This window comes from Hypanus sabinus, chromosome 1 (genome assembly GCF_030144855.1).
Source record: "Hypanus sabinus isolate sHypSab1 chromosome 1, sHypSab1.hap1, whole genome shotgun sequence".
In the NCBI taxonomy this organism is placed as follows: Eukaryota; Metazoa; Chordata; class Chondrichthyes; order Myliobatiformes; family Dasyatidae; genus Hypanus; species Hypanus sabinus.
In genome coordinates, this window is record NC_082706.1 from 188,998,096 (window position 1) to 189,022,742 (window position 24,647).

Sequence of the window (24,647 nt, forward strand, 5' to 3'; positions counted from 1 at the left end):
GGGACACAGAAATGGAGGATGAACTTAGGAGGTATTTTGCATCAGTCTTCACTGTGGAAGTCACTAGCTGAATGTCAAAAATGTGGGAGTGTCAGGGGGCAGAAGTGAGTGTCGTTGCTATTACTAAGGAGAAAGTGCTTGGGGAATTGAAAAGGCTGAAGGTAGGTATGTCACCTGGACCAGACGGACTACACCCCAGGGTTCTGAAAGAGGCAGCTGAAGAGATTGTGGAGGTATTGGTAATGATCTTTCACAAATCACTAGATAATGGATTGGTTCCTGATGTCTGGAAAATTGCAAGTGTCACTCCACTCTTTAAGAAGGGAGAGAGGCAGAAGAAAGGAAATTACAAGCCAGTTAGGCTGATTTCAATAGTTGGAAAGATGTTGGAGTCTATTATTAAGGATGAGGTTCTGGGGTACTTGGAGGCACAAATAAAATAGGCCGAAGTCAGCAGGATTTTCTAAAGGGGAAATCTTGCCTGACAAATATGTTGGAATTCTTTGAGGAAATAACAAGGAGGATAGACAAAAGAGAGTCAGTGGATGTTGTTTACTTGGATTTTCAGAATGCCTTTTACAAAGTGCTGCACTTGAGGCTGTTTAACAAAATAAAAGCAGATGATTTTATAGGAAACATTACAACATGGATAGAAGATTGATTGACTGGCAGGAGGCAGAGTGGGAATAAAGAGGACCTTTTCTGGTTGACAGCCGGACACTAGTGGTGTGCCGCAGGAGTTGGTGTTGGGACCACTTCTTTTCACGTTGTATGTTAATGATTTGGATGAAGGAATTGATGGTTTTGTGGCCAAGTTTGCTGACAATATGAAGATAGGTGGAGGGGACGACAGTGTTGAGGAAGCAGGTTATCTGCAGGACTTACACAGACTGGAGGAATGGACAAAGAAGTGATAGAAGGAAGATAATGAAGAGAAGTACATAAAACAAGACATGGAATATTTTCTAACTGGAGAGAAAATTCAAAAATCAGGGGTGCAGAGGGACTTGGGAGTCCTCATGCATGATTCCCTAAAGGCTGAGTCAGCTGTGAGGAAGGCAAATGCAATGTTGGCATTCATTTTGAGAGGACTAGAATACAAAAGTGAGGATGTAATCCTTAGGCTTTATAAGGCATTGGTCAGACTGCACTTAGAATATTGTGAATAGTTTTGGGCCCCTCTTCTAAGAGAAGGCATTGAGAGGGTCCAGAGGAGGTTCACAAGAATTACCCCAGGAACGAAAGGAGCAGTTGGTAGCTCTGGGCCTGCACTCACTGGAGTTTAGAAGAATGAAGGGGGATTTCATTGAAACCTATCAAACATTGAAAGGTCTGCATAGAGTAGATGTGAAGAGAACATTTCCTACAGTGGGAGAGTCGAGGACCAGAGGGCACAGCCTCAGATTTGGGAGATGTCCATTTAGAACAGATATGAGGAAAAATTTCTTTAGTCAGAGTGTGGTGAATCTGTGGAATTAATAGCTACAGATGGCTGTGCAGGCCAAGTCACTGGGTATATTTAAAGTAGAAGCTGATAGGTCTTGATTAATCAGGGCGTCAAAGGTTGTGGGTGGAGGGCAGGAGAATGGGGTTGAGAGGAATACTGAATCAGCCACAATGGAGTGGCAGAGAAGACTGGATGGGCCAAATGGCCTAACTCTCCTCCTGTGTCTTATGGTCTCATGTTTGTTTTTCACTTCCTCCACAAATCTCTTTTCCTATTCACTTCCCACCCTAGCTGTGTGTGCCTCTGCTTCCTTCCGGCTTTCAGTCTAAACTGTTCATAGATTGGTTCCATGCTGCCCCAGAGCCCTCAGTTTATGTATTTCCCAAAGTCAGAAGATGCAGATATTGAATAAGACCATTGTGTCCCTGACCATCCCACGCTGAAGCCTTTGATTCTACATCAAGCACCTTCATTTCATGGAGAAGTTTAATCTTATTGATGGTTTGAGAAAAAAAGAACAAAATAGTTAATTTTGAGTACATGATCAGCAGTATGCACAAACATGAGACAATGTTAAAACAGCCTTTAGAAACCACTGATGGTAATGAAAAATTCTTACTCATAAAGCTGAAACCTCTGAGATACAGGTCCGAGACAAATATTTCCGCCAGCAATGAAATTATACCTCCATAGTCGGTTATACTCATAAATATCTTCCTCTCCTCATTTTCCAGGCCCCGTTTTGATGCATTAAGATGTATTATCTTCATTGAGACCTGGATTTCATTGCTTTGACAAACACTGAACCTGGGACCAGGACAAATCCATTCAGGATAGAACCGTTGTTTCCCTACAGAAAGACCCCGCGTTGCACAAGGCCTTGTCGATCAGCTAGGAGCCAGCTCCCCCTTCACAGGCAACCTCTGCCCCTATCCCCCAGACGGAATGATAAAAATGCAGGTGGGCACATTGAACATCAGGGTTTACATGTACTGAAATATCCCAAAGGAGGAAGTAAAAATACGCCCTATTTAACAGAGTGAAACTGATGGGAATGAGATGTTTTCCAGAGTGCACCATAAGTGCACGAAAATCAAAGTCAAAATCCACCTGTATTTAATAATAATTAAAGTTACACTCATAGAGAAAGAACCCAAATTTATATATACACCTTTCATAAGTTCAGTATTACATAATAGTTCTACAGCAGGCATTCCCTAGTAGTGACCTGTTTTGACACAGCACATATATATAACAACTGCATTCCATTGTGTTGGAATGTACGGATACATTTCATTGGAACAATTACTAGACTTTACTAATGACTCACTAGATTGAGTCTATCATTACCTTTTGCTACCTCTGATCAACACAAAATTTATGTTCCCAGGTTCACCGTTGTTCTGAACTTACTTACTGCCTGTGACACCACTGGCGTTTAGCGCAGCCATGAAGGTCCTCCATCTCTGGCGATGTTCTGGGCTTCCTTCATCATGTCAGCAGCCTCCTCTCAGTTTTCACTAGCGTCAGGCATGCAAGCCCTGGGTGGAGGCTTAGGAATACCGTCGCACACAGACGTAGAAGGATTCTTCATTGCTGTTTCTGTTAGGGTTGTTAGCCCTGACCTGAACCCCCAAACCTGGAGGACCGGTGGTCCACTCTTAGTCTGGCTTCTACTCTTTGACCTGTTCGGCATAGGTGACCCTATCAGGAGCCAAAGCGCAAAGCCCTGACTCCAGCCAGCATAGCTCTCCAGGTCATTGAGGAATGAAAGCCTCCAAACCCAACATCAAGGTTGTGGTTCTCTTGGGGGACCGTTGCTCTGTGTGTATATATAAATATATATAAAATAGAATTCTTTGCCTTTTAGAAATTTATTCATTGATTACGTTCCATTCCAATCCCATTGTTACTTGCAAGGCTTTGCTGTGGACAGATGCTGTTTCTTACAAAATTAAGTACCTTTTAAAATTACTTTCCATAACTATAGTTACTTTTCATAACTGTATTGTGCTTTTGGAGCATCCTAAGATTGTGAAAGGCATTATATGTCCAAGTTCCTTACCTCTAATTGCTCAGATACTTGCTTGACAGCTGGTCATCTATTTGCCATGTTTTCTGTTTGTTGAATTTAATCACTGGAAAATGGAGAGTTGTGCAGGCCATTGCTATCCATGCCTAATTCTACAATCTGTAGCCCCATCATCCAAAGCACCACATAGGAAGTGCGGCCCACAAAATTAACCCATAATCCTTTGAGGTATCATGAGAACTATATAAAATTAGACACTTTAAAAAAAGTCAGAAAGTGAATTTGGTTTTACTAAAGTGGCCACTTTATAAATTGTTCCACATTAAGCACATTGCCACTTGCCTAACATTTAACTCTAACAGCTTACCTGCTACACGGACTGTGGAGGGAGGACTGCGGACCAGTGGGCTGGTGGACAAGCTAGTTAGGACCATTGCTGCAGTTACTTTGTCCATCTCTCCTTCTTCAGAGAAATTTCTGTAAAAACAGTAAGAAAAAAAGAAACATCAGCTACTGACAGCCTGTATAAAGACCCGTACCTCAGGGAGACTACAAACAGCAATAACAGCTTTTAAAACATGAGCAACACACACAGAATGGCGAAGGAATCCAGTAGCCAAGGCAGCACCTATGAAAAATAGTATAGTCGACGTTTCGGGCCGAAGCCCTCTATAACAACAATAGAAGAATAAACAGTCAACATTTCAGGCCAAGATCCTTCATCAGGATAATATTTTTTAAACAATGTTGTGACTAGAAGTACAGTCAATACAACATCATCCATGTGCCAAACACATCCTACGAAAGGCCTGGAAAAATTCCTGTGCAGACTACTAATGCACATATAAAGTTCAGACACTGCCACTCTCCAGAATTTCCTGGTCAGGATGCACTAACATCTGGGTCACAGAAGGTTTCTTTGTCATTGTAAATTTGTCCTACGATTAGATTAGGGTTAAATAGGTGGGTTGCTGGGCGGTGCGGTTCGTTGGGAAGCATCTCTACATAATAATAAAAAAAATAACTGTTAATGCAAAGTCACTAAATCTTTCCAACCCAGAAGGTGAACAACTGTTAATTTCAATTCAAGTTTAATCGTCATTCAACCGTACTTGAATACTCATGGATACAGCCAACCGAGTCAATGTTACTCGGGGGGGGGGGGGGGGTCAAGGTGCAAAACACAGCACCAACATTCACACACAGCACAAAGCACATACACCATGTTTCAGATAGAAAGATACACTCAATAAATTAGACCAAACTGAAGCCATCCAACGCCACCAAAGCCTGCAGACGACCACCACAGATCTTGTCTCAACGGAGTTGAGTCTCAATCATGTATATCATAATTATTTGTTAATAATTTTTATTTTCATTTTCTTCTTTTATGTTCTGAAACATTTGTTCCCCTCTCTTTAGCTAGATGTTCAACCCCTCTCTTTTCGCACTTTACTCACTTACTCCCCGTTTTTCTGCTGGCATTTAGGGCAGTAATGAAGGCCCTCCATCTCTGCTTTTGGCCCTTTATTTCATTCTAATTAAAAGGCGAAATATTGCAGGTGCTGGATATTTGGAATTTAATTTGAAAATAGTAGGGGAAAAAATCAGTGTAACCAGGTTCAGCCAGGAGTGACAAGTAGGCTCCCTTCTGAGATCTCAAGGATTGGGATCAGATGTATTTGCCAAGTATATTTCCATCCATTAGGAATTTGCTGTGCTGTGTTGGTCAGAGTGTGACTCGCAACAAAAAAAACATTCAACAACTATAAAGAATAAAGAACAATATTAAAAATAAAGCATGGATATGGAATAAAAATGTGCATACATACTAGCACGTACTTAGAATGTAAACAATATTTTACAGAGTGGTTTAAAGTGTCTACAGTGTCCCATCAATTTGACTTATTCTGTAAAATATCAAGAAGCAATTGAAACAGCTGATACAGACTACGTCCCAGCTACAGAATAAAGACCCACAATCCAGGGCCAGCTGTTCTCTTACCAAGTTCTACCACGACAGCTACAGCACAAATTTGGACCTGGCAATATCCTGTTCACAAAAGCAAGTCAACTCTACAAATGCAATCCAATTAATTGCCAGCCTGGAGTCTACTGTATTAATCAGTGATGTCTCAAAGCGAGACACAATTAAGGTACTCGAGTACCTGGACAAACTCCGCAGGTCAGGCAGCATCTTGGAGAGGAATAAAGAATCATCAATTCAGACAGAGACCCTTCATCAGGACTCAAGATGATTTGATCTTCAGAGGCAAAAATATAAAAGAGTGTCGTGAAGTTTCTTGCTTTGCACCAGCAGTACATTGCAATACATAAGAGTAAAGTCACCATTATGGGGATCATATATAGGCCTCTAAATAGCAGCCAAGATGTGGGGTTGAGATTGCAAACGGAGTTGGAAAAGGGACGTAATAAGTTAATGACACAATTGTCATGGGGGACTTCAATATGCAAGGGGATTGGGAAATTCAGGTTGATGTCAGATTGCGTGAGGGGGAATTTGTTGAATGCCTATAAGTTGGCTTTTTAGAGCAGCTTGTGCTTGAGCCTATTCAGGGAAAGGCTTCTCCTAAGTGCAAGAAATATGTATATATAAAAAAGAGAAAATTAAACTAAATAAGTAGTGCCAGAAGAGGGGTAAAAATACTGAGGTAGTGTTCATGGGTTCATTGTCCATTCAGGAATCTGATGGTGGAGGAGAACAAGCTGTTACTGAAAGATTGGGTCTGAATCTTTGGCTCCCCTGCCTCCTCCTTGATGGTAGGAATGAGAAAGAGAGCATGTCCTGAGTGATGAGGGTGATTTTGCGTTAATCTTCACTGTGGAATACACTAGCGGTATGCCAGAAATTTGAGAATGTCAGGTGGCAGAAGTGAGTGTAGTTACTATTACTACGGAGAATGTGCTTGGGAAGCTGAAAGGTCTGAAGGCAGATAGGTCACCTGGACCAGATGGACTACATTCCAGGGTTCTGAAAGAGGTAGCTGAAGAGATCGTGGAAGCACTTACGTGATCTTTCAACAATCACTAGATTCTGGAATGGTTCTGGAGGACTGAAAAATTGCAAATGTCACTCCAACCTTTAGGAAGGGAGAGAGGCAAAAGACAGAAAATTATGTACCAGTTAGCTTTAACTTCAGTTGAACAGATTTGGATGTCCTTTACTAAGGATGAAGTTTCCGAGCACTTGCAGACACATGGTAAATAGGCCAACAGAGGCAAGGTTTTCTTAAGGGGAAATCTTGCCGGGGAAATCTGTTGGAAATCTTTGAAAAATAACAGGCAGGATAGGAGTATCAGTGGATGTTGTGTATTTGAATTTTCAGAAGGCCCTTGACATGAGGTTGCTTAACAAGAGCCCATGGTATCACAAGAAAGGTACTAGCATGGATAGAAGATCAGCTGACTGACAAGATAGAAAGAGAGGGAACAAAGGGGAACTTCTCTGCTTTGCTGCTGGTGACTAGTGGTGTTCCGCAGGGGCTGTATTGCAACCACTTTTTTTTACATTAGATGTCAAATATTTGGACGATGGAATTCAAACATCAAGCACAAAATGCTGGTGGAACTCAACAGGCCACGCAGCATCTATGGAAAAGAGTACACAGTCAACATTTCAGCCCGAGACCCGAGAGGTAAAGCAGTCCTGATGAAGGGTCTTGGTCCGAAACGTTGACTGTACTCTTTTCCATAGATGCTGCTTGGCCTGCTGAGTTCCTCCAGCAGCTGGTGGGTGTTGCTTGGATTTCCAGCATCTGCAGATTTTCTCTTGTTTGTTGATGTTGGAATTGATGACTTTGTGGCCAGGTTTGCAGATGATATGAAGATAGGTGGAGGAGCAGATACAATTGAGGAAGCAGGAGTCTGCAGAAGGACTTAGACAGATCAGGAGAATGGGCAAAGAAGTGGTAGATGGAATACAGTGTAGGGCAGTGTACGGTCATGCACTTCGGTGGAAGGAATAAAGTGCAGACTATTTTCTAAATGGGGAGGAAATTCAGAAATCAGAGGTGAAAAGGGACTTACGAGTCCTTGTGCAGGATTCCCTAAAAGTTAACTTGAATGTTGAGTCAGTGGTAAGGAAGGCAAATGCAGTGTTAGCATTCTCTTTGAAAATGAAAGCAAGAATGTAATGCTGTTGCTTCACAGACCTCACTGGAACACTGTGGGCAATTGTGGGCTCCTTATTTGAGAAAGGACGTACTGGCATTGAATAAGGTCCAGGGGAGGTTCACAAAAATGATATCAGGAATGAAAGGTATAACATGTGAGGAGTGTTTGATGGTTCTGGGCCTGTTTTCGAGTTAGGAGATCTAACTGAAATCTATTGAATACTGAAAGGCCTAGACAGAGTTGACATGGAGATGATGCTTCCTATAGTGGGGGAGTCCAGGACCAGAGTGCTCAGCCTCAGAATAGCATGACATCCTTTCAGACCAGAGATGAGGAAGAATTTCTTTGGTGAGAGGGTGGCGAATCTCTGGAATTCATTGCCATAGTCGGTTGTAGAGGCATCGTCTTTGCTATATTTAAAGAGGAGGTTGACAGGTTTTTGATTAGTAGAGGCATCAAAGCTGACAGGGATAAGGCGGGAGAGTGGAGTTGAGAGGGAGGAAGGATCAGGCATGATTGAGTGGCGGACCAGACTCAATGGGCCAAATGGCCTCATTCTGCTCCTGTGTCTAATGGTCTAAAAAGGTATTTCTACTGATCCAAGCGAGGAAGGAAAAATAAGACCATCAGATATAGGAGCAGAATTAGGCCATTTGGCCCATCAAGTCTGCTTCACCATTTCATTATGGCTGATCCAGTTTTCCTCTCAGCCCCAATCTCCTGCCTTCTCCTCATATCCCTTCATGCCCTGACCAATCAAGAATCTATCAACCTCTGCCTTAAATATACATGAAGAGTTAGCCTCCACAGCTGCCTGTGGCAAAGAATTCCACAGATCCATCATTCTCTGGCTAAAAAAAAATTCAGACTCATCTTCATTCTAAAAGAACACACCTGTATTCTGAGGCTGTGTCCTCTGGTCTTAGACGCTCCCACCATATGAAACATCCTCCCTATCCACTCTATCAAGGCCTTTCACCATTCGACAGATTACAATGAGGTCATCCCTCATTCTTCTGAATTCTAGTGAATACAGGCCCAGAGCCATCAGACACTCTTCATATGACTATCCATTCAATCCTGGAATCAATTTTCGTGGACCTTCTTTGAACCCTCTCCATGAGCAGGATGTAGGAGATCAGGGACCATGAAAAGAAAAGTAAGAGGTGCAGTTCTCTAAATAGTGCTATCAAGTCCTACTTTTCATCAAAAGGTAGTATGGATACCATTTGGATCATTTGATTCCTGGCCTCTTCACAGGTTTGAACCAAACAGCTGCATTCCTCAACAGGCCAGGCAGCATCTATAGAAAAGAGTAAGCAGGTAACGTTTTGGACCAAGACCCTTCAGGACTGGAAAAAGATTAGAAAGTGTTAGAAAATCAAATACATGGTCTTGAAAAATGAATAAATAAAAAAGCCCTGAAAGATTCTTGAAATTCTATTATGCAAAAAAAAACCCTAAATAGTTAAGGAAGAAACACTTTCTGGAACATTCTGCGCTTAGGCTTCACCCCAGAAAATGGTTCCAGTTTGGGGAACTGCAGAAAACTCTGCTGGCAACACTCCAAGGTTGCCAGGCAAAGTGCTGTGGATCTAACTGCAGCGCTGCCCGATTATGACACTAACAGAATGCAGATTAATCCATTTACTGGAGAGCTGGCCACCACGCATCATGAAAGTGGAGAACCACTGCAGCTAGAAAAATGGCTGGAATACTTTTGACGGGATTCATTTGATACCAAGGATACCAGTACTGAAAGGAAGTCAAAGAAGGCTACTGTACACAGAAGTTTTTCATGTGTAAACCTTGAACATTAGAGGAGAGTTGATACTTAAAATGAGCAAAACTGATTGAAATATAAGTTCTAACAATGAACTAGAAATCATAGAAACCTGAGTAGTATCTTCTGTACCCACTGGAATTCAGAAGAATGAGGGATGATCTCATTGAAACCTATCGAATGTTGAATGGCCTAGGTAGAGTGGATGTGGAGAGAATGTTTCCTACAGTGGGGGAGTCTAGTACCAGAAGACACAGCCTCAGATTAGAGGAGCGTCCATTTAGAATCAAGATGAGGAGGAATTTCTTTAGCCAGAGAGTAGTGAATCTGTGGAATTTGTTGCCACAGGTGTCTGTGGAGGCCAAGTCATTGGGTATATTTAAAGCCGCTATCGATAGATACTTGATCGGTCGGGGCATGAAGGGATATGGGGAGAAGGAGTGAGATTGGGGAGAAGGAGTGAGATTGGGGCTGAGAGGGAAAATGGATCAGCCATAACAAAATGGCAGAACATAGTTGATGGGTCAAATATGAGGTGCAGATGCTGGAAATTCAAGCAACACACACAAAATGCTGGTGGAACGCAGCAGGCCAGGCAGCATCTATAGGAAGAAGTACAGTTGACATTTCAGATAGAGGTCCTTCATCGACTGTACTTCTTCCTAAAGATGCTGCCTGGCCTGCTGCGTTCCACCAGCATTTTGGTGTGTTGATGGGCCAAATGACTGAATTCTGCCCCCATATTTTATAGTTTTATGATCCTCACATTGTTGCTGAAATTACTGGGTTGACTTCTGATCAGATTCCAAAGGTAGCCACTCCAGCTGAGGCTATGACCATGGACAATTGGAGAGTTAGTCATCTCAAAGACAACATCTAATTAATGGATACTAGAACAACTTTTACTTAAATTGCAAAGCTGGTGTATTTGTAAAATGCAATAATTAAAACCTCCATTTCAGCAACGCAGAGAGCAGCTAATGAGAAACATAGCATAATCCATTTCCCATCCTGTATTTCATGACTGAAGAGAACAGCAGTGATTTTCACTAGATAATTAAAAATATCTATTAGTTTGCTGATATTGTAGCTGACAAACAAATGGGTGTGTGAAAACTGAGCACATGAAATGAGATTAGTAATTATCCCTGCACACCTGTCAAGCCCCACTTCTCTCAAAAGAACAAATACATGGAACAGAATCTCATCAAAATTAGCTCATGAAGGCTGATTAACTTCAGTGAAAAAGTTCTGGACATGACCTGATTAAAAATATTCTAAGATTATGCTTACAGATTTAATCAAATACTTTTTAGCACTTTCCCGTTTCTGGGGAGCTGCACCATGGTAACAGGAAAGCGTTCAATAACTGGTGTTTGTACAATTTTGTACCCTCTACGATTTGATCATGATTGGTACAAACAGCTTTTGCAAGAATTTCATCTTAGTAATGCAACACCATGAGGGCCAAAATATATTGTGTTTGTCCAGCTACCAGCAGTGGAGGTCCAGAGCTATGCCCGAAGAAAGGAAGGACATTATACAGTAGTGGTATCAATGACGCTTCGCTATTGCTTATGATTAAAACACACTAACTACGTCCTGCCTCACCGCCTTTCAGGACCACAAACAAGTCCTTTCAGGTGAGACGACACTTCACCTGCAAGTCTGTTGGGGGTCATCTCCTATATCTGGTGCTCCTGGTGTAGTCTTCTTGACATTGGTGAGACCCAATGTAAATTAGGGGACCACTTCATCAAGCACCTTCGCTCTGTCTACAATGAAAAGCAGGATTTTGCGGTAACCACTCATTTCAATTTGACTTCCCACTCTCATTCCAATATTTCTCCTCCAACAATGAGGCAACGCTTAGGTTGGACGAGCAACATGTCATATTCTGTCTGGGTAGTACCTCCAACCCGATTGGATTAACATTGATTTCTCTAACTCCCAGTAATTTATTGCCCTGCCCCTTCTCTCTCTTTGCTTTCTCCATTCTGATTCCTCTCTCACCCCTTCTCTTTGCTTCACCTGCCCATCACCTCACTCCGGTCCTCCTCCTCCTCCTATTTCTTCTACAGTCCACTGTCTCCTATCAGATTCCTTCTTCTTCAGCCCTTTGTCTTTTCTGCCTATCACCTTCCAGCATCGCCCCCTCTCCCCTCACCCAGTTTCACATGTCACTTGCCAGTTGTACTCCTTCCCCTCCTCCCACCTTCTTATTCTGGCTTCTTCCCCTTCCCTTCCGAACCTGATGAAGGGTCTTGGCCCAAAATGTTAACTGTTTATTCTCCTCCATCGATGCTGCCTGACTTGCCGAGCTTCTCTAGAATTTTGTGTGTGTTGCTCAAGATTTCTGGCATTTCCAGAATCTCTTGTGTCCATAACTTCATGGGCCTGGACTTGTTTTGCATTTTGTGGACAGGACATAACCTAGCAAAATTCAGTTTGCCAGTTAAGTGCCAGGATGGGGAAAACTGTGAAAAGGCTTGAATGGGATTAGTTCTGGTGTGCAGGTCTTCAGTACTACTGCTGGGATGTTGTCCTCTGCTGTATCACTGTTCTCATCCAAATCCTAACATCACTAGGAGTGAGTCGATCTGACTCCAGGCTTACTTCTGTGCTGGAGAGGCTTGTCTTGGCACTCGTGTCAAGTTCCTGGTGTACTTCTGGAAATGCAGGAAGTTTACAACAAAGCAGAGGACTGATTACCATTTTCGCACTGAGCATGACAACTACCAACTTTAATTTGCATTGATTGAAAACTTGCAAAGTCAGGAGTTACCAGATTTAATCAGAAGTTGATTCTCCAACAATCATGGTGAACATACTGCATTAGGAATAATGAAAGTAAGGTTTCTAGACACACCTTTTTTCTGTTGCAACTTCTGTGCGAATTTGATCGGGGAGGACTGGCCCTGTGGCCGGCAGATAATGAACCATAGAACATTAAAACACAGAAACAGGCCTTTTGGCCCTTCTTGGCTGTACCGAACCATTTTTCTGCCTAGTCCCACTGACCTGCACCTGGACCAGATCCCTCCATACACCTCTCATCCATGTACCTGTCCAAGTATTTCTTAAATGTTAAAAGTGAGCCCGCATTTACCACTTCATCTGGCAGCTCATTCCACACTCCTACCACTCTGTGTGTGAAGAAGCACCCCCCCCCCATGCTCCCTTTAAACTTTTCCCCCTTCACCCTTAACCCATGTCCTCTGTTTTTTTTTTCTCCCCTAGCCTCAGTGAAAATAGCCTGCTTGCATTCACTCAGCACAGAACATACAGCACTTGGTTAAAGTCAACAGTGCTGGACTGAATATACCTATTCTCTTTTGATAACTTGGTTGTTTGGTGTTTTATATTCAGTGTTTTTCACTCATTTTTTGCCATTTGTATGATTTTTTTCCTTTTTTTGCAAGTTGTGTGTTTATTGTTTTTCTCTGAACAGGTTTCATGAATTTCTTTGTTTCATGGTTGTCTGCGGGAAGACGAATCTCAGGGTTGTTATACTGCGTACATACTTTAATAATAAATGTACTTTGAGTCTTGATTCTTTGAATCTCTTGAATACAGGGAAGAACAAGCACAAATCAAAACTTTAGAGAAGGGCAACAGGCAAACCAAAAGCAAAGAGTATATTTAGAAATCCCCAAACCAGAAATGACTAAGCATTACTTGGAAGTAAAGAATTAGAGAGGAAGAAACTATCAAATCAAATCATTGAAAAACTTCACAAGCTTTTCTGAGCCTCAGTGATAAATTTTCCTACAACGGAAGAGCAATCAGATTTCATAAAATAATTGAGTGACTGTAAAATGCTTTGGAACATTCTGTGATGGGCTTTATTTAAGTGCAACAATGTGTAAGGGGGTTCTTTTGTTACTGCGTATGTTAATCAAAATGGCTTCTTTGCTTTGCTGAAAGTAGGAATGCTTCTTTGTTATGATAAGTGCTTTGTTTGATTAAAACTACTGATAACGAGAATTGTATTCGTTAACCAATTGGGATTAATGTTATTCTCTCTCTTCTGAGTCTGTAAACTATTGTTGGTGGGCTTGTGGGGAGTCGGCGCGATGCTGTAAGCTGGGCGACGGAATGGACCCCGAGCAGGGGTCTGAGACCAGGATTTTCGGCGAGGAGAGGAGACTAAGACGGACGTGCTGGGGGTGCTTGGTTGATCACTTTGGGTGGTCCTGAGCTGTGAGTCGAGGAGGTTTGAGGGGATCGAATGGTGGCCAGAAGACTTCGTTAATTGAGCTCCAACGGTTGTGCACGAAGTGGTTTGGACCTTGATAAGTTTTGGTGCCTTTTCTTTATTTTCTTTTCCTTCATATATACTGTATCGTTATTAATCACTTAGTTCTAGTAAGATCTATAAAATGTAATCATTTAATCGCATATGGTGTACTGTCTGTTATTTGGTGTGTTGGGGACATCACACAGCGTCTACACAAGCTGATTACCCAGTTTGGCGGGGCCGAAGGCTGCTCCCCCTAGATGGAAGCAAGCTGAGCGAGCCAGGGGGCTACACATATTCTTCTTTTGTTCCTACCATTAAAATCTCCTGTTACAGAGATTTTCAGAAATCTGTAAAATCTTTAATGACATACATTGCTGTAAACATTTTCTTGCAGCGACTCACTATTGGGTTAGGATCTATGGACATCTGTAACACCCTGAACTCTTTACAAATTTGCAACTTCTGTAAAATATAATGTGACAAAATGAAACCCATGAAATCCCAAGGTGCTTTGCTGGTTTGGATGGGAGGCTTACGAGTAAGTGTGTGTGTGTGTGTGTGTGTGTGTGTGTGTGTGTGTGTGTGTGTGTGTGTGTGTGTGTGTGTGTGTGTGTGTGTGTGTGTGTGTGTGTGTGCGTGTGTTTTCTGATAGGAAGCTGTGTGATTTTTTTATGACAGAAGATGTGTTTTCTGGCTGAGGGAGAATGTTTTGACAACGGGGGTAAACCAGCTTCTAAAAAAACAAGTGTCGGAACAGGGTAATGGAGGAATGTTATGGAATACAACAACCTAATCATTGTTCTCTGTAAAAAGTATAAAAGTGCTTTGTTTGAGATATAAGATCAAAGCTATTTCAGACAATACTTATGTGGACTAGCTTCCCTCGCAGGTAAAATAACAAATACACTAAAATATTCTACACTCTGAATGTGTGGTTGTTTGTTTCTGTGTATTCCAAGACCTAGCTGAACGATATGCAACAGAATCTAGAGATTCAATTGTTACAATCTAAGTCCCTAAATATACTGTAACATGCGCAGAATAATCCTCGCTGATCTGATTTGATGCAAAATGATGCCTTTAATGTATTTGCTATAAATAAAGCTAATCTTTGAAATATGACAAGATCATCCCACATTTTCAAGCATCCTAACAGTGCAATAATGGAGAACTCATTTTCCACACCCCATGGTATTCCTGATCCTTGGAATTGTGTACATCTGCCTGTCTTTTTCTCCAGCGCTTCAAAGCTTCAAATAAACTTGAGAAATACTTAAGCCTTTGTCTACTATCAAACAACAGTGCTCTGCCTCTGAATTCCTTAAAATGGGTAGAATAAAATAATTAAATTCCCAGAACTCAAGTACAAAGATTAGTGTTACCACAACTGACAAATGTCCATGTTCTTATAGAAATGTTGAAAGCCATTGAACGTTATCCATAATTAGCTTATTGTAATACGCTGTAATGACTGTAATAATTACAGGAAGCCAAAGAATAAATGCTTTTTTTTGTTTCTGATTTCAGTGGAGCTGATTAAAGTAATTAATCATCAGGGCTTATTTCTAGAGTTTCAACAGAGCACAGCAGCTATGACTACTGTGTAACAAAACCCTCCACTTCTCTGTTCAACTTTCTGAGTCTGTTGCTGGATCCGAGACATGCACACCAATAAAGACGATAACAGATGGATGTCTGATCATTCACCCATTCGTGCAACCCTGCTGAAGTCATTAACTATGAGAGAAATGCAATTCTCTGGAAAAGAAGATGGATATGATTATTATCGGGACCATTAAAACTGAGTTACAATTTAAATGATAGCAAAACATTTTACATTCAAATGCAATTCTCCTTTTAGGGGTCAATTTCATTGAAAAGGATGGGCGCATAAAGTAAATGGGGATCTTGAAGGTAACGGTGACAAATCTCCTTCCGGGACTGCTTTGATGTTAGGAGCGTGATGAACCAGAATTCCCAGCTGTAATGGATATCCAGGTGGCACTGAAAGCTGGTAACCCCAAGGAGTTCTTCTTCTTTTTCTTCTTCTTTCACCCTTAACTCCCGGTGGAGTCATTGGGGCGCTGTCATGACAAGCTTTGCACCAGTCACGGTTGTGTGCCAGGGTCTGGGTCACCGCAGATGTTTTCCCTGTCCATTCTTTAACGTTGTCCGTCCATCTTTTCCTCTGTCTGCCTCTCCTTCTTTTCCCCTCCACAGTTCCTTGTAGAACTGTCTTTGCAAGGCCACTGGATCTTGTTTGGTGGCCATACCATCTCAGCTTTCTTTTCTTCACCGTTGTGAGAAGGTCTTCATAGAGGCCAATGTGGTGCTGGATGGTCTTGCGGTCCTGCTCATTTGTGGTGTGGTCCAAGTATGAGATGTCCAAGATGTTGCGATAGCCTGCATCTTCCTCTGTAGCTCTGCTGTGAGGATCTATGTCTCGCATGCGTACAGGAAGATGGAGAATACCAATGCATGCAGGAGTCTGATCTTGTACTTCATGGTGCTGTTGCTGTCCCTCCATATTGTCTTGAGTTTGGATTGTGCAGTCATTGTCTGTGTGGTTCTTGCCAGGACTTCTGGTCTTGATCCTTCATCACTGACGATGGCCCGCGGGTATTTGAACTGTTGCTCTGTCTCAAGTTTCTGACCGTGGACTGAGATGTCTGTTGTGATGGCACCATAGGCATTTGCCATGAGCTTAGCACTTATTTCCATTCCAAACTTTGTGGAGGCTCTGTCAAGATGGCTGACCAGGTTAGCCAGTTTGTCCTCTTTTCCTGCAAGTCCATCAATGTCATCAGCAAATCTTAGGTTTGTGATGTTCCTCTGTCCGATGCTGACTGTGCCCACATGATCTTCAAGGGCATCACTCTTAATCCGTTCCAGGAAGATGATGAAGAGAGTGGGAGAGAGGAGGCAGCCCTGACGGACTCCTACAGAAGTATGGAACCACTCCCCGATGGTGCCCTGAGCGAGTACTGGTGCCTTAGCGTAAAGCTGATGGACTGTATGAATCAGCTTCTACCCCATGTTGAATCTCTTCATGGTGGCCCATAAGGCATCATGCCAGACTCTGTCAAACACCTTCTTGAAGTCTATGAAGCATCTCTAGTGCTGAAGGTGTTTCTCACAGAGGGTGCAGAGGGTGAAAATCTGCTCAGTGGTGCTTCTGCCCGTACGGAAACCTGCTTGTTCCTCGGCAAAGATGTCTTCTGCCTGAGGTTCCAGTCTGTTCAAGATGATTCTGAGCATTACCTTGCTTACATGGCTGATCAAACTGATGGTACGGTAATTCTTGCAAAGTTGGAGATTGCCTTTCTTGGGAAGAACAAAGATCAGCATCTGAGTCCAAGGTGCCAGCCCTTCACCTGTCTGCCAGATCTTACTGCGGATGGTGGTAAGCATGTCTATCATGGCCTCTCCTCCAGGCTTCAGCAGGGATGTTGTCAACTCCTGCTGACTTCCCGCACTTCAATGATGGTTTTGCGGCTTCAACTTCTTCATGCATGATTGGATAGTCATCCTCATTGGAAGATTCCTGTACATCCAGCATGCTTGAATCCCCTTTGCTCTGGTAGATGTACAGTACTGAACAGTGTTCACCTTTCCATTATTTCCTTTTCTTCTGTGAGACTTTTGCCATTTTTGTCTTGGATGATGTTCACTTTGGCTGGTTTTTCTTTGGTAAGTTCTTTCACCAGTTGGAATGCCTTGTGTTGTTGTTGGAAAGGCTGTCTTCAATGTCCGCACATTGTTCAGCTATCCATCTTTGCTTTGCTTCCTTCATTTCCCTCCTGATTTCCTTGATTTTCCTGTGTTCTGTTCTTCCCTCTGCTGTGTTTTTATCTTTCTTTAATTTCCTTCTTATGTCACCATGGTTTAGATTTTCAGCGACATTTCCCCAGAATCTTGCTTGCTGTTTCAGAGAGAGAGAGGGAGAGAGGGAGAGAGGGAGAGAGGGAGAGAGCGAGAGAGAGAGAGAGAGAGAGAGAGAGAGAGAGAGAGAGAGAGAGAGAGAGAGAGAGAGGGAGAGGGAGAGAGGGAGAGAGGGAGAGGGGGAGAGGGGGAGAGGGGGAGAGAGGGAGAGAGGGAGAGGGAGGGAGGGAGGGAGAGAGAGAGAGAGAGGGGGGAGAGGGGGAGAGGGGGAGAGAGGGGGAGAGGGAGGGGGAGGGGAGGGGGAGAGAGAGAGAGAGAGAGAGAGAGTGTGTGAGTGTGTGTGTGTGTGTGTGTGTGTGTGTGTGTGTGTGTGTGTGTGTGTGTGTGTGTGTGTGTGTGTGTGTGTGTGGCCAAGTGGTTAAGGTGTTGGACTAGCGACCTGAAGGTCATGAGTTCGAGCCCCAGCCGAGGCATCGTGTTGTGTCCTTGAGCAAGGCACTTAACCACACATTGCTCCAGTCCACCCAGCTGAAAATGGGTACTGGGAAAATGCTGGGGTGTTGACCACGTGATAGACTGGCATCCTATCTGAGGGGCGAGGGGCTGAGGGCGGGGGGGATGTCTCGTACTCTCAATTGCTTCACGCCTCAGGAACCGGCATAAGCACCGACTTGATGAGCCACAAAGGCTCAGGACAGACAGACCCAAGGAGTTAACTCATGGTAGAAACCAGTGCAACGTCCCTTATAGCAGTCATTAAAACCTGAAGATGAAATTGCAGTGTGTCCACTGTAGTCATGAGTTCATCCAATTTGTCTCCTGAAGTTGGTTGCTAGGATTGGGTGCACTGAGTACCACAAGTCTTCTGACACTTCACCCTTTTGGTTATTCTTCAGTCCAGCCTCACTACCATAAACTGTCACCCACCTTGTACTGGCAGAAATACTCTGCATTTTCCGGGCAGCTAGTTTCCAGCAATATTCCCACTTCTGACAGATTAATAGACATTAGTCAAAAGGGAAAAGTTAAAGCCTTAAATAGATTTAAAGATTAGTGTCAGTTGTCACAAGTACCGCACATGAAATCATTGAAACGTACAGTGAGTACTGTCTTTGGGTGTGTGTGTGTGGGCGGGGGCAGTCCACAAGTATCAGCATGTTTCAAGCAGCAATGCAACATGCCCACAACTTACGAATCCTAAACCTATATCTACATACATAACCCTACGTACATCTTTGGAATACAGAAGAAAACTGGAGCACCGGGAGGAAACCCTCACTATCTTGGGGAGAACATGCAAAAGCTGCTTAGGGTCAGCAGTAAACTGTTGGTGCTGTAAACCGTTAGGCTAACCACAATGCAATTGTACCGCCCCGCCTGGTGCAACGAACTTTTAAAGGCTTTCAGAGAGGGAGGGGGAGGGAGTGTGAGATAAAGAAAACAGGACAAAAAAAGTTGTCTGTGCATTGGCCTTCATCAATCGTGGAATTGAATTTAGGAGCCGAGAGGTAATGTTGCAGCTATATAGGACCCTGGACAGACCCCACTTGGAGTACTGTGCTCAGTTCTGCTCACCTCACTACAGGAAGGATGTGGAAACCATAGAAAGGGTACAGAGGAGATTTACAAGGATGTTGCCTGGATTGGGGAGCATGCCTTATGAGAACACGTTGAGTGAACACGGCCTTTTCTCCTTGGAGCAATGGAGGATGAGAGGTGACCTGATAGAGGTGTACAAGATGATGAGAGGCATTGATTGTGTGGATAGTCAGAGGCTTTTTCCCAGGGCTGAAATGGTTGCCACAAGAGGACCCAGGTTTAAGGTGCTGGGGAGTCGGTACAGAGGAGATGTCAGGGGTAAGTTTTTTACTCAGAGAGTGGTGAGTACGTGGAATGGGCTGCCGGCAACGGTGGTGGAGGCAGATATGATAGGGTCTTTTAAGAGACTTTTGGATAGGTACATGGAGCTTAGTAAAATAGAGGGCTATGGGGAAGCCTAGTAATTCCTAAGATAGGGACATGTTCGGCACAACTATGTGGGCCAGTATTGTGCTGTAGGTTTTCTATGTTTCTATGAAAGAAGGACCATCAAAAGGCTTTTGTATCTCTGTCAGCACTGCAGCTACCCTCTCCCCTCAAACCTGCCACTTACCACCAGACTTTTGGAAGCTTCTGATAGATCCATTGACAGAACGAAGGTCAAGGAAAATTAGACATTTTGACAAAAATAGTGTTGGTAATATGAAAAGAGGTGGTACGACCACGCTGTGGACAATCACAACGAGGAAGTCTAATTGGCTTCATAACCGCAAAAGCTTAGTTACATAAGGTCTCAAATCTCATTGCATACCCTACTAGAGCACCCACTTGTATAAATAAATAAACAACTGAATATTCACGAGAAACAATAGATCCTCCCTGATCTACTTATCCCACAAGCGCATCCCATTTCTGTGATCTATTTCCAGTGCCTAAGTCCACGGTTGGGAGTGTACATCTGAAAAGAATAGAGAGTGCTTCATGTCTCGCAGCTGAAATTACTCACAGCATGGAGTGTCTGAAGGCAACTGAGAGAAATTATATGTTTGAGCCAGATGATGTTTCAGTCAGTATTTCCCTTGCAAAGTAACAATTAGCAGCTGTGACATACCACAAGGAAAGGCATGGGTATGATCTTAATGACTAATTTCTTTCTAGGATAAGGAAGTTCCTAGCAGATTATTATCATTCTGAGGGCCAAGTGGATCCTGAAATTGACCTGTAACAGAAACTGGAAAGGAACATCTGTGAATTGGTCCAAATACACGAAAGAGGTCTAATCACATTCAAAGAAAGATATGAAATTTTTTCAAGACTAGACGTCTTAGAAAACCTTAAAAAGAAGCAAAGGATGACTAAAGTTAACAAAGGGGGAGACAATAGATATGAGAGTAAACTAGCAAAGAATATAACAGCAAACCCCGACGTATAGAGGTCATCCCCAGATAATCAATGGGTTCTGTTTTTACAAGTCGGATATATTCATAAGTTATGTATTGCACTGTATTGTTGCCACAAAAAAAACACAAATTTCATGACATATGTGAGTGATGATAAAGCTGATCCTGATATGGGTCTCTATTGTGGACTGAGAGTGGGAAGGGGGCAGGGAGAGGGGAATCACAGTTGGGAAAAGGGGACGGAGCGAGAAGCACCAGAGATACATTCTTTAATGATCAGTAAGTCAATTATTTGGAATCAAATGTCCCTGCCTGGTGTCTCAGGGCTGGGTGTGTCTGCACTGTGCCACTCCACGCACTGGCACTTCTCCTCTGCCGCCTGTCCCACACCCCTCCCATGGCACTGCACCCTTGCCGCTCCCAACATCCTTTGTTACTGCCATATTTACAAACTTGCTTCCCTACCACATTGACAAATACAGTATTATGCAAAAGTCTTGGGCACCCTAGCTATATAGTATGTTAGACTTTAATTTTTGGAATTGAATTTAATGCACTCTCTGTGACTGAAAATCACTGAGGTAAAGGAAAATGTTGGAAACTACAAGTTTTTATCCACCTTCTTCAGGCAGTTGCAAGAAACAGGAAACTGTAGGGCATTTAATCCTGTCGTTGAGAAAATGATGGACTGAGGAAGAAACAGAATATACTGTAAAATGCCAATAATCCACTATCTCACAGTTCAAAAATACTAACGATTTAGCATCTAGCTCATCATTTCCCACACTCACTTTCTACATAATAGGGCTCTGTTCTAACACTCACTTTAACCTCAATAGGTCCCCATTCCCACATTCACCATGAACAAATGGGGCCCCATTGGTACACACTGGAACCCTATTTGACCCAATGTAACCTCAGAAGATCTCTGTTCCCACATTTACATTAACCTCTGTGAGGTCCCATTCCCACACCCACTTTAAACACACCAGCACCTCATTTCCACACATCTGAAATCTACAGATTTCATGATCGTCTGAAGGTCATGCTGTGGCGACCCATTTCCTAGCGTATCCGAACCGACTCACAATTAGATAGCCTACGGGGGTTTGCGAGCACAGAGCTTTGGAGCCTCTGCGCCATGGGGGGCCAGTTGACAGAGGCTTAAAAGTGAGGCTGAAGTTTTCGAATAAAGTTTTTTTCCTTCGACTGCAGTTACCGACTCCGTGTCGTAATTTTAGCGCTGTTTGTAGCACACCGCTACAATTGGTGACCCTGACGGTCCAAACGATTTTTGGACCAGAAATGACCAACGCCGCCTCTGTTCATGCGGTTTCGTTGAAACTGCCAGGTTTCTGGACACAGCGCCCGGACCTATGGTTCCAGCAAGCCGAAGCCCAATTCCACGTTCGCCAGATCACCTCAGAAGACACCCGCTACTACTACGTGGTGAGCTCCCTCGACTAGGACACAGTGGCCCAGGTCGCGGAGTTCGTACAGTCGCCCCCGGCAGACGGCAAGTACACGGAATTCAAAGCCCTGCTCCTCAGGACTTTCGGACTCTCACGGTGCGAGCGGGCTGCCCGTTTACTGCACCTGGATGGCTTGGGCGACAGACCTCCATCGGCTTTAATGAATGAGATGTTGTCTCTCGCCGACGAACACACACCCTGCCTCATGTTTGAGCAGGCATTCCTGGAGCAGCTGCCCGAGGACATCCGCCTGCTGCTGTCCGACGCGGATTTCAGTGACCCCCAGAAGGTGGCAGCCCGGGCGGACTTGCTGTGGAACGCCAAAAAGGTGAGCACGGATCTCCCAGCCCCGCTCCCGGCAGCAAACCAGTCCAGGCCCGGCCGCAGAGCCCGCCAACCCCCGGCCCAATGAACACTGGTGCTTCTACCACCAGCGGTGGGGTGCAGAAGCCCGCCGTTGTCGCCCGCCCTGCGAGTTCCCGGGAAACGCCAGGGCCAGCCGCCGCTGATGGCTACAGCGGCTGGCCATCGGGATAGCCTCCTGTATGTGTGGGATAGAAGGTCGGGACGCCGGTTTTTGGTCGATACTGGGGCTGAGATCAGCGTTTTACCTCCGACGGGTTACGACACCCGCAGCAGGGTACCAGGGCCCCCCCTGAGGGCCGTGAATGGCAGCACCGTAAGGACCTATGGCACCCGCCAGGTGCAGCTACTGTTCGGCTCCAGCCAGTTCACGTGGGACTTCACACTGGCCGCAGTAGCCCAACCGCTTCTGGGTGCGGATTTTTTGCGGGCTCACAGCCTGCTGGTCGACCTGCCCAGGAAGAGACTGGTACACGCCGAGACCTTTCAGACGTTCTCCCTGGGTGCAGCCCAGTTGCCGGCCCCTCACCTCGGCTCCATCACGCTGTCCGACAACGACTTCACCAGGGTCCTGGCGGAGTTCCCATCGGTTCTGGCACCGCAGTTCACAGCAGCCATGCCCAGGCACGGCGTACAGCACCACATCCCGACCCAGGGACCACCCCTCCATGCCCGTGCTCGGCGGCTTCCCCCGGACAAGCTCCGACTGGCGAAAGAGGAGTTCCAGAGGATGGAGGAATTGGGGATCATCCGGCGGTCCGACAGCCCATGGGCTTCCCCCCTGCACATGGTGCCCAAAGCGACGGGGGGCTGGAGACCGTGCGGCGACTACCGCAGGCTGAACGAGGCTACCACACCGGACCGCTACCCTGTGCCGCACATTCAGGACTTTGCGGCAAACCTGCACGGCGCACGGATCTTCTCCAAGGTAGATCTCGTCCGGGGATACCATCAAATCCCGATGCATCCTGACGACGTCCCCAAAACGGCTCTCATCACCCCATTCGGCCTTTTCGAGTTCCTCCGCATGCCGTTCGGCCTGAAGAATGTCGCACAGACGTTCCAGCGGTTAATGGACGCGGTGGGACGGGACCTGGACTTCGCGTTCATCTATTTGGATGACATCCTCATAGCCAGCGGCAGTCGTCAGGAGCATCTGTCCCACCTCCGTCAACTCTGCGCCCGACTGAGTGATTACGGTCTTACAATCAACCCTGCCAAATGCCAGTTCGGACTCGATACCATTGACTTCCTGGGCCACAGAATTACTAAAGACGGGGCAACCCCTCTGCCCGCTAAGGTAGATGCGGTCCGCCACTTCCCCCGACCCACCACGATCAAAGGCCTTCAGGAATTTGTAGGTATGGTCAATTTCTACCGCCGCTTCCTCCCTTCAGCTGCCCGGATCATGCGCCCCCTGTTCGCCCTGATGTCGGGTCCGAGCAAGGACATTACCTGGGACGAGGAGTCCGCCACCGCTTTCGTTCAAACGAAGGAAGCTTTGGCGGACGCCGCAATGCTAGTACATCCCAGAATGGACACCCCTACCGCCCTCACAGTGGACGCATCCAACACGGCAGTCGGTGGGGTGCTGGAGCAACTCATCGCAGGTCGCTGGCAACCCCTGGCGTTTTTCAGCAAACACCTGCGACCACCCGAGCTTAAGTACAGTGCTTTCGACTGGGAACTGTTGGCGCTCTACCTGGCAATCCGGCATTTCAGGTACTTCCTAGAAGGTCGGCCCTTCACCGCGTTCACGGACCACAAACCGCTTACCTTTGCGTTTACGAAAGCATCCGACCCCTGGTCATCCCGCCAGCAACGCCACCTGTCCTACATCTCTGAATACACGACGGATGTCCGGCACGTCTCGGGTACGGACAATGTCGTGGCGGATGCGCTCTCTCGCCCTACTGTTCATGCCCTTTCCCAAGGGGTAGACTTTGAGGCGCTGGCAGAGGCACAGCAGGCGGATGAGGAGATTCCGAGTTACAGGACCGCAGTCTCCGGTCTGCAGCTCCAGGACCTCCCCGTGGGCCCGGGTGAGAGGACCCTACTCTGTGACGTCGCCACCGGCCAGCCCCGTCCGGTCGTCCCGACAGCATGGCGGCGCCGTGTTTTCGACTCCATTCATAACTTGGCGCATCCCTCCATCCGGACAACTGTCCGGATGGTTTCCAGCAGGTTCGTTTGACACGGACTCCGCAAACAGGTCAGTGAATGGGCCAGAACGTGCATGCACTGCCAGACGGCCAAGGTTCAGCGGCACACCAAAGCCCCACCGCAGCAGTTCCATCCCGCCCACCGGCGTTTCGACCACATTCATGTGGATATCGTGGGCCCCCTGCCAGT

The 24,647-nt window shown here is 45.1% G+C and overlaps 1 protein-coding gene across 3 annotated transcripts in view; it reads right to left on the minus strand.

The window, feature by feature from the left end:
- Positions 1–24,647, minus strand: part of znf704 (zinc finger protein 704) — a 209,421-nt gene that overhangs the window by 54,524 nt on the left and 130,250 nt on the right. For all 3 annotated transcript variants that reach the window (XM_059983553.1, XM_059983548.1, XM_059983559.1), the window contains exon 3: positions 3,847–3,956. In XM_059983553.1, coding sequence (XP_059839536.1) covers positions 3,847–3,956 — 110 coding nt within the window. The remainder of the gene's footprint in view (positions 1–3,846; positions 3,957–24,647) is intronic.